We start from the raw sequence: 17,660 nt of genomic DNA on the forward strand, positions 1-17,660 counted from the left end.
TTTTCTATTAGTCGCTGTACTTTTTTAAAAGTTGTGGATTCAGTTTATATACTTTTATTTGATATATTTTAGTCCCTATTCTTTTTAAATTTTGAAATTTTAGGCTTGGCCCAAACAATAGCAGTTAAATTCATTTGGTTAAATTCAATTACTAGTCACATATTATACATACAGTTGTAGATTTAGTCCATTTTCTTCAATTGGACCATTCCGAGTCCCTATATTTTTCAAATTTTGAAATTTCAGTTTTAACGCAAATGACAATCGGTAATCTATTAATTAAGTTTTTTAGTGAGTAATATGTGAAAATAATAAGTTAACATGGCGTTACTCATATGATAATATATTTGGCATATCAAATAATGGAAATAGAAGAACTTTACTTAATTAATTAAACGATTATTGTTTGGTAAGGATTAAAAATTTAAAATTTGAAAAGTACAAGGACTCAAAATGACCAAATAAACGTACATGGAATAAATCCACAACCTTTGCTAAGCTCGGGGACTAATAGTAGAATTTAACCAATTTATTATTATGCCAATTGTAATATTGTCATGTCATCTTTCTGTTACCTAATTAATAGAACTGGGCCAGAAAAACAAATGTGATTAATTTGAGTAATTATTTTATAAATGTGATTAATTTGAGTAATTATTTTATAACTTTCTATAATTGACAATTAAAAAAGAAGTTTAAACATAATTGGAAAGCTATTGATATAATTTTTTTAAACATAATTGGAAAGCTACTGACATAATTTATCCTCTTTTTAAAAGTGAAAAAAAAGGGAGGAGAATGAGGAAAAGCTTCAACTTTTTTTGGTTAAATTATGCTATTAGTCTCGATACTTTGTAAAAGTAGTGGATTTTGCCTTTGTAATTTTTAATTTTGAAAAATACATGGTTTAAAAATGACCCTCTTAAAGATAGAGATTAAATTTAGAATTTTCGTAAAGTACATGGACTAATAGTAGAATTTAACCTTTTTTTGACGACCAAATACAAAAGCATAAATGTACCTGTGAGATCCCTTTATTGTAAGGACCTGATCAAATTAGTTTGTCTACTATTAAATGGATCGATTTAGTCCTTGTATTATTACAAAGAATCAACTAAGGCCAAATTAAAATAGAGTTAACATTTACTATTTAAAAAACACAATTTACAATTTAATAGAGTTAATATTTTTAAAGCTTCTATGGTTCTGTAAATGAAATCCTTTGTTCGGAATTAAACAACGATTAAAACAAATAATTTTCAAGACATTTTTTCTATAGTAAATGTTAACTGTGTTACAATTTAAACTTATTTGATTCTTTTAATAATATAAGGATTAAATTGATTTATTTAATAATAGATGAACTAATTTGATCTAATCCCTATAGTATAGGGACCTCCTAGGTGCTTTAACCAATACTAAAGTATCCCTATTCGGCTATTCCCTTTTTTGGTAGGATACTACAAGCCGAGCTCAATGAGTTGACCAGAAACGATAAGGTCTTCACTTCACAGTTGTGACTACAAATGAAAAATATAAAGAAGGTGGCTTTGTGGAAAGCGTTTGCTAGCTCCAATCTATTATTACCTAAGAAACACTTCAATTTTGAGAGAGAAGATGCTTCATAATCTATTGCTTCTCTTTGTTTTCGTCATTACTTGTTTTAGATATCTAATACTGGCCACTGCCACCGCCACCGCCGGAGTAATCAACAATAATGATCTCCAAAGAAGAAAACTGGCCACCGACGAAAATCCAGGTAATAAATTATGTTTTTGTATTTTCAATATTAATGGGTGTGTAGTAAAAAATATTTCTTATTATATACAACCAAATAATTATCTTTTGGATTGATGCAAATTGAATATTTTAAACAATCCCACATAATATTAAACGTATTTTTATTCCCATAATTTTTTCTATAAATGAAAGCAAGTTCTCACTAATTTTCTCCGGCTTTAAACAAACTTTTAGTAAAAGTTTTGTGTTTTATAGATGTTTAAAAATAATCTCAAAGTCCACTTATTGTGAAATGATATTTTTAATAATTCTCAATATTATGATAAAAAGGCTTTATTACACTGTATTAGTTTGTTTAAAAATTGATTTTTAAAAAATTGATTAATCCTTTTAGAAAATGATATTTTTATTGATGGGATGATTTTCTATAAAATATTTTTCACTGTTTAAAAAATTTTCCTAAAATATTTTTTTTAAAAATTTGTTTTTAGTTAAACAAACATAACATAAATTATATTTGTTAAACATATTATAGAAACATTTTTCTTTGATAATTAGAATTCATTTTATAATAAAATAATATTTTATATAGTCTTAATTATAGAAAATATCTAAATAGTATTTGAACTTACATGTTATATGCATACATATATATATATATGAGAGAAGATACTGACATATTAAAATACTCGTATTTTAAGCATATCATATTTTCATCCAAAAAAATTCATATTATATATTATAAGCATTTATTGCTAAATATTTATAAATTTTAATACATATTTATTATTAAAATAAAATTATAGTATTACATAATTTTTTTAAAATAATAAATTAAATTAATCATATTAATAATTTATTATATAATTAAATATAAATATGTATTTAATAATATTAAATTTATAATATTTGAGATTAATGTTTTTAAAAAAATTAAAAATTAGAATTAAAGTTTTATTATTAATATGATAACATTTGACATTAAACAATATAATATCAAACTACTCATGAGTAATTGTTTTCAAAGAAACTACTTACACTTTTTATAAGTCATTTTAAGAAAAGTGGACTTATTTTTTTATGTAAATCAATAAGTCATTTTACCTTTAAATAAATATGAAAAAATATATAATAAATAAATAAATAAATATTTTGGGTGAAATAAACACATCCTTAAATTAAATATTAATAAGATGTTTTTGTCAAATATCTTTTATGGAAATTCATAAAATATACATGAAAGAAAGAAAAACATAGCTTTCCATACTCTTTTTTGAATTAAGTAAAATTTCATTCATAGAAAAAAGAAAGCAATTTTTTGCTACAAATAGTTCAACTAAAAAAAATTCCAAAAACCCTATCCCCCTGCATATATGGTTAGAAACATTTACAGCAATCTTTATATCAACAAGCCTATCATTAACAAAACATTTAATATGTTTGAACAAGACTTGAATTGGCCTTAAGGAGCTCCCCCATGTATTCTTCTATTTCTTTCCTGCCATATTAAGTATATAAAAGCATTTCAAGCAACTTTAATAATAGTTGAACTCAAAAGATTTGCTCTTTCCATGAATAAGAAGCCAATCATATCTATCCTGCCAAGAATGATGAATCAATCACAAACCACAAGCCCCCAAAATACAATCCCAAGGTAACCTGGCATAGGAGCAGCAATCAAAGAGATGATCTCCAGTTTCCAAGTCCTCACCATTGCAGAGAACACACCTTGGATCAGTATGGTACCCCTAAGCCATCATCCTACACTTCACTGAAAGCCGATCCTATATTGTTAGTATATTAAATTAGTATATTGCTAATTTAATTAGTCGAAATAGTCAAAGTTTGTTAGAATTAACAAACTATAGTTTAGTTTGTTAATAGTCAGTTTAGTCAATTTTCTTCTCTTGTAATTTGTATAAATACATTCATTGAACGAATGAAAATACAAGTAAAAATTTTACCAAATACACAATTTCCACATGGTATCAGACGTTTAAAGATTCTTCCGCATTTTCTCTGCTTTTCTGCATTTTCTTGGCATTTTCCTGGATTCTTTTTCCATTATGCCTGTTAATTCATCAACGATTGAGCTTTCTGATCCTACAATTCCTATTTCCTGTCCTTATTATTTGCATCCAAATGAAAATCCTTCGCTTATACTTGTTTCACCAGCTCTCAATAGTTCCAACTATCATTCTTGGTCTCGTGCAATGCGTCTTGCACTTCTCTCGAAGAACAAGCTTCAGTTTGTTGATGGAAGCATTACAGTACCATCTGACACTGATTCTCTTTATCCTGCTTGGGAACGATGTAACACCATGGTAATTTTTTGGCTTAATCACTCTATCAGTTCCTTCATCTTTAGCAGTGTTCTTTGGGTTAATACTGCATTTGATATCTGGAATGATCTTCGAGAACGATTTTATCAAGGTGATGTTTATCAAATCTCTGATTTGCAAGATGAGATTTCATCTTTTAAGCAAGATGATCGGTCAGTTACAGACTATTTTACTGAACTCAAGATTTTCTGGGATGAGTTGTTACATTTTAGGCCTCTTCCTCGCTGTTCTTGCAATACACCTTGTTCTTGTGGTGTTTTGACTACTATCAAGCATTATCATGATGATGACTATGTGATTCGCTTTCTTAAAGGTCTTAATGATAAATTTACTGGTGCGCGATCTCAGATTATGCTTTTAGATCCTTTGCTATCCATTAATAAGGCTTTTTCTATGGTGATTCAACAAGAAAGACAGTTCAATACTGGAAGTTCAAAGGTGTTTGTTAATAATCTGTCTTCCTCTGATAATACCTCTAGTGTGAATGCTGTTACTAAGCGATTTGATGCTTCTTCTTCAACTGTTGACAAAAGATGGTGTATTTTCTGTCAAAGGCCTCGTCATACAATTGAAACATGTTTTCGCAAGAATGGTTATAATAATGGATACAGGGCAAAGGGTCAGGCTCATGTCAACAATGTTTATTCTGATGATGTTGCTGAGCCTCCACCTACTTCAACACTAAGTGATTCCTCATCTAATAATTCTGGTTTTACTTTGACTCAAGAGCAATATTCTCAGCTTCTTGCTTTACTCAAACCATCACCCTCTCCATCCATTCCCTCTTCTACCTCTTTAACCAACAATGTTATCCGTGACTCTCACTTTACTCTTGCTACCACTGAAGGTATATCTTTAACTCCTTTTTGGATCATTGATACTGGTGCTACTGATCATATTACCTATTCTTTATCATCTTTTGCCTCATATAAACATATTAAACCCATCCTTGTTACTTTACCTAATGGTACCAAACTTGAAGCATGTATATCTGGTACTGTTATTTTTCATGAACATTTATGTTTACATGATGTTCTTTATATTCCAGCTTTTACCTTCCATTTGCTTTCTGTAACCAAACTTACTACTACTTTGCCATGTTGTTTTACCTTTTATTCTAATGTTTGCAAGATACAGGCTCTCCCATCCTGGAAGATGATTGGTACAGCTAGAGCATATCGAGGTCTTTATCTACTTGACTATCCATCTCAAACTTTTACCCTTTCTACTACAACCTTTACTCCTACTCCTACTACAGATGTATGGCATTCTCGTCTTGGTCATCTTTCAGACTCGAGAATAAAACTCCTTTTATCAGAAATACCTACTTTACAACTTTTTGATAATTCAGCTTGTAAAACGTGTCACTTGGCAAGGCACAAAAAGCTTTCTTTTCCTGTAAGCAATTCTGTTTCCATAAAGAGATTTGATCTTATACATGCTGATATTTGGGGCCCTAATCCTCTTGTTTCTATTAATGGCCATAAATATTTCTTGACAATTGTTGATGATTACAGCCGTTATACCTGGCTTATTCTTTTAAAAACAAAGTCTGAAGTTCGAGAACATATTCAAAATTTTTTCCAAATGGTTGAGACCCAATTTTCAGCCAAAATTAAAGTGATTCGATCTGATAATGGTTCTGAATTTGCTATGCCTTCTTTTTATGCTTCTAAAGGAACCATACATCAAACATCTTGTGTGGAAACACCACAACAAAATGGCTTGGTGGAACGAAAACATCAACATATTTTAAATGTTGCTCGAGCCCTCTTGTTTCATTCTCATACACCTCAATATTTCTAGGGATATTCAGTCTTACATGCTGTCTATCTCATAAATAGAACACCTACACCTCTCCTTTCCAACTTTACACCTTATGAAAAGTTTCACCAAACCAAACCAGATTACTCTATTCTAAAAGTTTTTGGTTGTTTGACTTATGCATCTACTTTAACAGCTCATAGGCATAAATTTGATTCACGTTCTCGAACATGTATTTATCTTGGCCTTTCACCTACAGTTAAAGGTTATGTACTTTTCGACTTAGATACCAAAATCATTTTCATCTCTCGAAATGTAACCTTTCATGAACATCATTTTCCATTTCTTCACAGTTCCTTGTCTCCTTCATCACCTTCATTACCAGTTTTAGCTTCCTCTCCTACCTATGATGAACCTATATCAGATTCATCTTCTTCTATTGAAACACCATCACCACCCACAAATACTGAACCACATATTGAACCACCACCCATAAATACTGAACCACATGATAAACCACATATTGAACCACCAACTCCAAATGTAACCCGTCCTACAAGAAACAGACAACCACCTCGTTATTTGAATGATTATCAATGCTCTTCTTTGCAGGCTGGTACCAATCTTCTCCCAGGTAATAATTACTCTCTTACTCAAACTTTTTCCTATTCAAACCTTTCAGCTACACATTTACACTATACTTTAGCCATTACTGCCACTACCGAACCAAAAACATACACACAAGCCGTAAAACATTTACATTGGCGAGAGGCAATGCAAGCTGAGATTACTGCTCTTGAACAAACTAAGACCTGGATTATTACTGAGTTACCACTTGGTAAGCAAGCAATTGGTTGCAAATGGGTTTTTCGAGTCAAACATAAGGCTGATGGCTCAATTGAGCGATACAAAGCTCACCTGGTTGCTAAGGGATACACACAACGAGAAGGTGTTGATTATTTTGACACTTTCTCTCCAGTTGCAAAGATTACTACTGTGCGACTTCTTCTTGCTTTAGCTGCATCTCAGAATTGGTTTCTCCAGCAGTTAGATGTCAATAATGCGTTCTTACATGGTGAATTGAATGAGGAAGTTTACATGAAGTTGCCCCCTGGATTTGAAGGATTAGACAAGAGCAAAGTCTGCAAATTACAAAAATCTCTATATGGCTTAAAACAAGCTAGCAGACAATGGTTCTCCAAACTTATAGCTTCTCTTTTATCCCTTGGCTACAAACAATCCTCCTCTGATCATTCTCTCTTTGTCAAAAAGGAAAATGATTCTTTTACAGCCTTGCTTGTTTATGTTGATGATATGATATTGGCTGGTAATAATCAACATGAAATTTCTACAGTTAAGAGTTTTCTAGATCAGGCATTTAAAATCAAAGATCTTGGTGAGCTTAAGTATTTTCTTGGTCTCGAGATTGCAAGGTCAACTGCAGGAATTCATTTATCTCAAAGGAAGTATTGTCTTGAGATTTTGACTGATAGTGGCTTCATGGAATGTAAACCAGCAAAAACTCCAATGGCAACCAAATCAAGCTCAAAATTGTGAAGTGATGACAGTGAATTACTTGCTGATAATACACTCTATAGACAGCTGGTTGGTCGACTCATTTATCTTACATCAACACAACCAGACATTTCATTTGCAGTTCAGTAGCTAAGTCAATTCTTGGATAAACCAACTGTGTTGCATCTTCAGGCAGCTCATCATGTATTGCGCTACTTAAAGAACTCTCCTAGTTCTGGAATATTTTTCTCAGCAACTTCTTCTTTGCTACTTCGAGGCTTTAGTGATTCTGATTGGGCTGGTTGTCCAGAAACCAGACGATCTATAAGTGGTTTTTGTATTTTTCTTGGTGACTCCCTTATTAGTTGGAAAGCAAAGAAGCAAACCACAGTGTCTCGCTCATCCTCTGAAGCTGAGTATCGAGCATTAGCAGCAGCAGCTTGTGAAATTCAATGGTTGCACTATCTACTTGATGATCTTCATCAACCAGTTTCTTCATCAACAAGATTGTATTGTGATAATAATTCTACTTTACAGATAGCTGCTAATCCAACATTCCATGAAAGAACAAAACACATCGAGATTGATTGTCATATTGTAAGGGAGAAAGTTTCAACTGGTGTGATACAATTGTTGCCTTGTTCTTCTAAAGATCAGTTGGCTGACATGTTTACCAAATCCTTGGCTACTGCTCAATTTCGAGAAAATTTGTTCAAGCTAGGCATGTTGAATATACATTCTCTAGCTTGAGGGGGGATGTTAGTATATTAAATTAGTATATTGCTAATTTAATTAGTCGAAATAGTCAAAGTTTGTTAGAATTAACAAACTATAGTTTAGTTTGTTAATAGTCAGTTTAGTCAGTTTTCTTCTCTTGTAATTTGTATAAATACATTCATTGAACGAATGAAAATACAAGTAAAAATTTTACCAAATACACAATTTCCACATATATAGTTAACCATAACCTTTTCTATCTTTTCTCTTAACTTTTCCCATACTTTGCACGATTTAAAATCCTCTTGCAGACCCCCTAATGAGGGTAATGAGGATCTGAGCCTTAACAATTTTTTCCTTGCCCAGCAATGCCAAGAACAAGACTGAACTTCAAGAACACAGCAACCTCTCAACCTATATAAATCAATCGAAGCCACCCATAATGATCCTGCTTTCATCCAAATGGACCAGAGATTTCTAAGGATGCATGCTTTATTCCATATCGACAAATCTTTAATTCCAAGGTCCCCTTCACTCTTAGGATAGCAAACCCTCTCCAAACTAACTTTTACTCCCACTCCATAGGAAGGAATTGCACAATTGAGAAATCTTCTTAACAAAGGAATAAGTAAGAACCTACACTAGAAATTTTGCATACTAAAAATCACAGATTGCAAAAGTTGCAATTTGCAGCAAATGGGAGACACTTTGTTGTCCAACTCCTAATCCTCTGAGTGATTTTATCAACAAGGACTCTGCAATCACTCTCCTTTAAGTTCCTAGCAACAAGTGGAACTCCTAATTATCCAACTGGTAGTGTCCCCAATTTAATACCAGTGAGCACCACTATCCTCTCTAGATCACTTTGACTTATTCCTGAGCTAAATAACTCACTTTTAGAAGTGTTAATTTGCAATCCAGAAATATAGTAGAAACAATCCAAAATTTCTTTTGTGGCAACAACAGAAGCAATTGAACCTTTAACGAAAACTCGCAAATCATCAGCAAAGTTTAAGTGAGTTAGCTGCAACTTCTTACATTTAGGATGAAAATGAAAGACTTTGTGAGAATCTGCCAAATTCAGAAGCCTTAAGAGAAAGTTTATCCCAATGATGAGAAGGTAAGGCGACAAAGGGTTCCCTTGCCTTGCACCCTTTGCTCCAGAAAAAAAAAACCCATGGCTTAGTAACAAGCCCTGATCCATCCAAAAAATATATTAAGGAATTCAAAAGCTCTCGACACTCGCATAATAAACTCCCAATTTAAAGAGTCAAAAGCCTTTCTAAAGTCAATTTCTAGTGCACATATAGAGGATAAATGCTTTCTTCCATAACCATTAACGATCTCTTGCATATTCACTTTCATTACTTATAAAAGGTTTCGTAAGCATTGATTGTGGGGTGGAGGATGACTACTTCGACAATTCAACTGGGATACGGTTCAAGTCAGATACAGAATTCATCAGCAGTGGCGAAAACCACGACACGTTTCCAGAATACTTTTTAAACAATGAACAATTCGGAAAGCGTTACGAGACCGTGAGGAGTTTTCCGAATGGAATGAAGAATTGCTACACCCTCAAACTTGAACAAGCTACAAACAACAGCTTCCGAATCAGAGCTTCCTTTGCTTACGGGAACTACGATCGCAAGAATAAGATCCCCAAGTTCGACTTGTATCTCGGGGTTAATTACTGGACAACCGTGAATCTCACAAACTTTGAAGGGTTTTTCTACGAAATTATTCACGTTTTTCCTGCAGATACTGAGTATGTGTGTCTTGCGAACACTGGTACTGGAACTCCTTTTATTTCTGCATTGGAGATTCGACCTTCAAACATTTCAACTTATGGAAATGGGTCTTCATTGGAACTAATAAACATAGGGTTGTACGACCTAAGCTCCTACCCTGGTCAGTCGCCTGGTGTCAGGTAAGCAGTCGAATCCTTTGACACTTGTATTTGTATTATTTATCCAAAACCCTGCATCTAAATATCTGCAACAATCTCATTTCTATCAGCCTGAACCATCCGTAAGTTTGCAAATAAAAAAGGGTAAACTGCACCTATTATCGCATTTGTTTAACATAGATTACATTTTAATCATTTATGTTTGAAATGTTATGTTTTAATCATTTACGTTATCGTGTTGTAATATTTTAGTCACTGACTCGTTACTTGAAGTTAATGACTAAAAAGTAACGAGTCAATGACTAAAATATTACAACACGATAACGTAAATTACTAAAACGTAACATTTCAAACATAAATAACTAAAATGTAAAGTAAGATAAACAAAAGTGACCATAGTGTAATTTACCCAATTAAAAAAAACATAAAGATTTAGTAGCATGCTAGATTATTAACTTTTTTAGCCAAAACAAACTTCACCATCGGGGGCGGATCCTTATGGGGCCAAGGCCCCTGCCAATTTTTGGAAAATTTTAGAAAAAATTTAATTAGACCTCCTAAATTTTCCTTTGAAGGTTTTAGAAAATTCCAATTAGACTCCTCAAAAAAAACTTTGATATAATAATTAAGTATTCATAACCCTTCCCAAAGAAGCGAAGTTGAACCCACGTCAAAGTGATTACCAAATGCATGAGCTTTATATTGGGGTAATTTTATGGTTCATTTAGTTCATCTTTGATCCTTTTGGCATGGATCCTTTCTCTACTATGAATGTTTTGTGGTGAAGTGAATGAGTGTATTGTACGGACGCCAAAGTCTCTCCTGGAATAGGTACAAGGATGATATTTATGACCGTGTCTGGTATCCCTCCCAACTTCCACGTTCTGTTCCAATTAATACCTCATCGGATATTGATACTCAAGGCAGCGGTAATTTGTATAAACTACCTGTTGAGGTGTTGAGAACAGCTGTTCGGCCCTTTAATGGCTCCAATTCCTTGAGTTACTCATCCTCTTTTGCTTCTAGCTATGACTATAATCTTTACTTTCACTTTGCTGAACTTGAGTTTTTTGAGGATAAACAGAGAGAAATAAGTATAACTGTGAATGGTATCACGCAAGGACCTTTCACTCTTGAATACTTAAAACCATTGTCCATAAGTTTCCAGAGATTGCGGACAGTTGAAGGGAACATTACTTTTACTATTTCTACAACAATGGAGTCTGGCCTTCCTCCAATCCTCAATGCGCTTGAGTATTACCAACTTAAACAATTCACCGATTCCGCTACAGACCCATCAGATGGTACCTTTCTATTTTTATGAATGATTTCATTTTTCATCCTTTTCACGAAAAGAAAATCTGCAATCTGGAATTTGCTAACCATGGATTAGCAAATGAGAACATGTTTCGCTCTTATGGCTGAATGTCATTACAATTTATTTTACAGAGAGAAGAAAAAACAATTTTTGTATATTTATATTTGATTACCTGATTCCTTACATTTCTATTCTGAATTATCATAGTTAATGCTATCATGTCCATAAAGCATACATACAATAGAGATGACTGGCAAGGAGATCCATGCCTCCCAAAAGGCTATTCATGGAGTGGTCTGAGCTGCCATTTTGGCAGTCCTCCAAGGATAATCTCACTGTGAGTGCACTTCAAATTATCCAAAGAGTATTTATTGTAGATCAATTTCATTTTGAAGGCTTTTCTTGACAAATACAAAACTGTTAGATAACTGAATTATTTATGATAATGGTACACCACATTTGATTCTGTGCAGGAACCTGAGTTCAAGTAAATTAACAGGGGAGATATCTCCATCGCTGGCTCATCTCCTGGAGCTACAGTCTATGTATGTATTGTACTAAACTTATAGTGTCCAAGCTAATTCAGAACCGTACCCAACCCATAGCTGCATGATATCTGGTCTAGCAAATCCTTTTAAATCCTTCACTCAACACTTCTCTTCCATGTTTGCAGATTCTAGTTTTAGGAAGGTCATGAAGTTTGCATTCCACATTTGACATATTTCACCCTTTTTCCTGCAGTGATTTATCATACAATGATTTGACTGGATCTGTGCCAGATGTTTTAGCAACTTTGCCAAAATTGAAATCCCTGTAAGTTTTCTTGACTGAACCGATTTTTATTTATAGGCTTTGTGATATAATATATTATATATGCGCAATTCCTGTTTAAGAAAATTGTTAATGATATAAATCTAACACTTGTTGTGTAGAAATATATCGGGAAACAAGCTCAAGGGTCCAATTCCCCAATCTCTCAAGGATAAATCTGATCATGGGTCACTGCTTCTAAGGTTCTCTCTCATTTCCTACACTAGCACAAATTTTTTAGCTCACCTTACTGTCAAGTTCCTATGACGCAGCTTATCCTACATATATATATATACAGATAAAGAGAGAATATGATATTTTCTTTTCACTCTTAGGTTAAGATTAGTGGCCTATTATTTCTTATGTAGATTCTCTTTATCGTTTCACATTTCAAAATTATTTCTTATGGTATTATTGGATCATTTTGGTCATATTTTCAACTGATGCATCCCGGTATTTATCTGTTCCGCTCAATGGCAGTTTCGATGAAAACCAAACATCATGTCATAGGGATCCTTGTGAAGGAAATAGCAAGAAGTTTATTGTTCCAGTTGTCGTATCCATTATAGCTGCTGTGGCCCTTGTTATCCTCCTAAGCGTTCTATTCATCTTTCATAGGAAAAGAAAGAGAAAACAAACTGGTATTTTCACTCCTTCATGTCCATAAATTAATTTTCTTTTCCTTCTTTTGGCTGGTTGCACTTTTTTGTATAATGTGTTTAGTTTGTTTGAGCTTTAAGTAAATATCTTATTCATCCAGAAACAAACAAAGAAATGAAAGTAAAAAGGTGAATGTTGTTGCTAATATGATGGCTTGATTTAATACTGCTTCCCCAATTGTTGTAGAAGTTGTTAATAATACCACTGCATCGAATAAGGAAGAGTTTTTGAAGTCCAAGAATCAGCCATTTACTTACTCTGAGATTGTTACAATTACTGCTAACTTTAAGACCGGAATTGGAGAGGGCGGGTTCGGAAAGGTGTTCCATGGTCACCTAAACGATGGCACGCCAGTAGCAGTGAAGTTGCTTTCTTCATCATCAAAGCAAGGATATAAGGAATTCCAAGCAGAGGTTAGATGTGTTGCTATCCTTTTCAACTATAAGTTTGAAAGTTTCATTTCATGTTTACATGCTCATTTGCATATAAGATGACGTATTAATTATTTGAAATCATACAGGCGCAATCTTTGATGATCGTACATCATAAGAACCTTGTTTCTCTAATCGGTTACTGCAAGGAGGATGACCACATGGCACTTGTTTATGAGTTCATTGTTGGGTATGGGTCCCACTATGTGGGAAACCCATATTTTATGCCATAATGTTTTGTACCTTCTTTGGTTTTGTCAAAAAAAAGCCATTTTGGGTTTTTAACGGGTGTTGGGCAAAAATTTTAGCAGAGAGCTAAAGAAAAAATAGAGAGAAAGAGAATAGAAAAAAATCAGATTTTCAAGCTTGGTGCAGCAGTGATCAACTCTTCGATCGAAGGTCCATCCGTGGTTCGATTGAGCTGATTTTTGGACAGCAGCTAGGTGATAAGGTGTTCTTGACTTTGTACGCTCGGATTTTTCATCCGAGTCTTGTAGCGTCGGAAATACCCATTTTTTCAGCAGCTACGTTTTTGGTGATGTTCTCTCATTTTTCTCTCTTTTGCTAAAGATTACATGTTGTTAGCCTTGTCGGAGTTGAATGCTTGTTGTAGGCTTGATATTGTGATCTTGTAGTTGAACATTTGATGATAGTGGAGCTCTTTATCGGACTCTAAAGTCCCGTGGTTTTTACCCTTAATTTAGAGGGGTTTTCCACGTAAAAATATTGGTGTCTCTATTTATTTTTGTTGTGGTTGCATTAGTTGATTTGTGGTTGATTAAGGTTGCTAGAGAACATATCTTGTGCTATTGTGCTTGCCATAATTTTTACAGGAGTTATAAGGAGAGAAAGAACACCGGTTGTGCTTTCGCTTTGTTTCGGTTGTTCGGTTTCTTCCCAACATTCATGTCTAATGGAAACCTGAGGCAGCATTTATTTTGTATGGATGATGATATCACGTATATTCTAAGTTTTTATGTTTAGGGTGAACCGATCTTTTAAGTTATTGTCTATGCAGTTGCACGCCTAAATTCACTTTGACCACCCTAACGGATAGCTGATGTTTTTTGCTTGCAGCGACAAAAACAACTGTTTTAAATTGGAACCAAAGACTTCAAATTGCGGTAGATGCTGCACAAGGTATAGGAACTCTTTAATTACTCAAATGCTTTCCATTCTTTTGCCTCAATTTTGATCTTTCCCCTTTACAATAGCTTTAATTGACTCATCACTTATGTTGCAGGGTTGGACTATCTGCATAATGGCTGTAAGCCACCCATAGTCCACAGAGATCTAAAACCTTCCAACATCTTATTGACTGAAAACATGCAAGCAAAGATAGCTGATTTTGGGTTGTCTAGAGCTTTCTCTATGGATACCAGTACCTCTTCGATATCCACTGCCCTTGCTGGCACCCCTGGATATATTGACCCTGAGTAAGATCTAAAACTAATTGGATTTATACTTGCATTCAGATAACCCTTTCTAATGATTGCAGTAAACATCTTAGTCACGAAAAAAAAAAAAAACCCCTTTTACCCATTTTTATGTAGGTTGCATGCATCAGGAACCTTGAACAAGAAAAGTGATGTTTACAGCTTCGGTATAATCCTATTTGAGCTAATCACTGTGCTGCCTGTACAAATAACAAACACTGAGCACATCATGCACATAGTTGACTGGGTGACACCTATGATTGAGGAGGGAGATATTCGAAAGATCATTGATCCTAGATTGGGAAGTGGTTTCGATGTCAATGCCGCCTGGAAAGCTGTGGAAATAGCTATGTGGTGTGCACAACGAACTTCAAAACAAAGACCAGACATCAGTCAAGTAATAGCAGAACTGAAGGAATGTATTGGAAGAAATGATCAGAATGTCCAAATTGAGATGACTTCTTTGGAGATGGCGTCATACTCATATACGCTTCCCAGGGCTAGGTAGTGAGAGTTCTTTCGGACCAAAATTCGTTGGAATTGTAATTTCTTAAAAACACATTTTAGTAGCATTCTATGGCTAGTATCTTTATCACCAAACTCTTGGTGTGGGTGCATGCGTCCGTCTCTCTGTGTATTTCAAATGATAATTTTAACTACAAATCATCTTTGTAATAGAATTTGTAACATTTCCACATCTGAATATATATTCAATGATCAAATTTTGTTTGTATACAATGATCAAGTTTTGATTCAATACGGTATTCTCGATAACAGTGTTTGATACGTTAGGGAATAAACATGGTAATACTATTTGCCTCCAAAATTGCATCAAATTATTACTCTCGTATTTAAAGATTTTTTTTTTATTATTTTTGTAACTAAAGTTTCCAAAAGTTGGACACCTCACCCTAGTGGTTATTGCCATTACAAAAAAATTGTGTCATGTCATCTAATTTTATGTTTTTTTTAAAAAAATGGAAAAAAATCTGAAAAAAAAAAGTGAAAATCTTTAAAAAATTTTAAAAATCAAGAAAAGTTATAAAACATTTCCAGACTTTAAAAAACATACTTTTCTTTCTGAAAAACATAAAATAAAAAAATAACGAAATTTCAAAAAAATTATTAAAAATATAGAAAAAAACACACAAAAATAATATAGATATACCTATATGTATAGTGATTTTTATTAACGTTATTTTCTTTTGAAATTTTTATTTTTTAATTTATTTTCTAAAAAAATTACTCAAGGCTTGTCACCTACTGTTTTTGTAAAAAAAAAATTATGATTTCAATTCTATAAAATAAATAATAATGAAGTATTATGTAATTCAACTTGAAAGTTTATCTAAATTAATTTCAGATTTACTTTATTTTCATTTGAATCAAGTAAAGAATAAATTTAATTTAAAATAAATATCATTCAAATGATAAATAATGTTTAATATTATATTTTAATTCTAAAAATTTTGATTTATAACCAATTCATAATGAATACAATAAAAATAATAGTCAACCACCTTTTTTAATAAACTTGATCAGATCATCTCATGATGTACCACTTGACACTAATGATGTCTGCTAGTTACAGAAGGAGCATTCAAAAATAGTAGTAAATGAAATTGGGGCTACCAAACAATTACTACTGTAGCAATGATATGAGTAAGAGAATTTCTTGAATTCTATTGATTAAAAAAAATCAATATATATCCTTATTGATACATTGGATTAATGGATGTAAAGATGGAAGAAGTTCTGGTTGAGAAGTTGGTTTTTTTGGTGATAGGTTTCGGAAGAAAAAGAGTGAATAGATGAGATGAGACTTGACCTTCTCCCGTTACTATCCTCCGTTTATATAGTAGGAGATCAAGATGTCCACGTGTTTAGAGCTCGTTGTTAGTGAAATTATTATTTATTCTTCATTTCTTAAAACTGTTAAGTAATTAATGAATCTAAATATTTTATGCAGGCCGGAGGTTTGGCTTTGTGTTTCATGTGGAGGAATGCATGATGGAGGTATAACAGATTTCATCAACTTTGGCTTAACCTACTTGGTTTGCAGATATCTTTAAGAAATCCATTAAATTAGGAGTAGGTATTCTGAAACTTACAGCCTTTTTCCTGTTTCTATGTTATGATGAATTATTGTCCATATTGTATTTATATATTTATTATGGTATAAAATTATTTATAAAAGAAATTATTAACCCGGACATAATACATGTTTTAACCCATAATTTTTTTTATATTGCAAAAGCAACTATGTACTTTTCAGCACAATCAAGCTCTCATCCAACTTTATGTTGCAACGGTAATCATAACAATGGAGCTAATGCGCCTTCGAAAAGAAAAAAAAAATCTAATTCCATCAAACAGACATCTATTAACCTGGTAAACCACATGGCCATATTAATTAAGGAAGTGAAAATGCATTTTGTTGGATACTTAACCTTCTTTTTTGGGGATGAATGTGTTGTCTTTGTACCAAAACAACATTTAAAAAACTTTTTTTCCCTCCGTATTTTTTGCAAAATAACTCCTGCACATGCAGTTGCTCTTTCGTTCCACACCATGAACGTCACAGCTTTTTTATTATTATCCGGGGCGCCTGGTAAGGATTATTTAAAATTTTAAATTAATAAAAATAAAATTACACTTTAATCCTATTTAAAATAATAAAAATTTTGATTTAATCTTTTAACAATTATAAAGATATAAACTATTAAAATAATAAAAATACAATTTAATACACAATTTCATAAATGTAAGCTTTTCCCATCTATTCATTTTATGACTAAACAGAGATTTTAAAAAGGAAAAAAAATAAAAAATAAAAAATAAAACGAAAAATGAAAAACAAAAAAATGGTTAACATCTATCTATGTAAAATGTACTACATGAATGATAATAATATTCATTTGAACTACTCTCATTTATTGGCCTTTATCAACCCCCATCTTCCTTCATTCATCACATGCTACGTCTCATTCCGTAGGCTTATAAGGCCTAACTCAGTAC

The 17,660-nt window shown here is 32.8% G+C and overlaps 1 protein-coding gene across 1 annotated transcript; it reads left to right on the forward strand.

Annotated features, from left to right (window-relative positions):
- Window positions 1–1,478: 1,478 nt before the first annotated feature.
- On the forward strand, window positions 1,479–15,375 carry LOC107908068 (probable LRR receptor-like serine/threonine-protein kinase At1g51880). Its single transcript, XM_041078480.1, has 14 exons — window positions 1,479–1,759; window positions 9,456–10,008; window positions 10,777–11,291; window positions 11,513–11,642; window positions 11,779–11,850; window positions 12,047–12,118; window positions 12,238–12,318; window positions 12,596–12,756; window positions 12,962–13,188; window positions 13,296–13,433; window positions 13,984–14,146; window positions 14,284–14,346; window positions 14,450–14,642; window positions 14,760–15,375. Exons 1-14 carry the CDS (start codon window positions 1,618–1,620, stop codon window positions 15,148–15,150), a joined length of 2,901 nt encoding a protein of 966 aa, XP_040934414.1. The 5' UTR covers window positions 1,479–1,617; the 3' UTR covers window positions 15,151–15,375.
- Window positions 15,376–17,660: the final 2,285 nt, after the last annotated feature.

Source organism: Gossypium hirsutum, chromosome A10 (genome assembly GCF_007990345.1).
Source record: "Gossypium hirsutum isolate 1008001.06 chromosome A10, Gossypium_hirsutum_v2.1, whole genome shotgun sequence".
In the NCBI taxonomy this organism is placed as follows: Eukaryota; Viridiplantae; Streptophyta; class Magnoliopsida; order Malvales; family Malvaceae; genus Gossypium; species Gossypium hirsutum.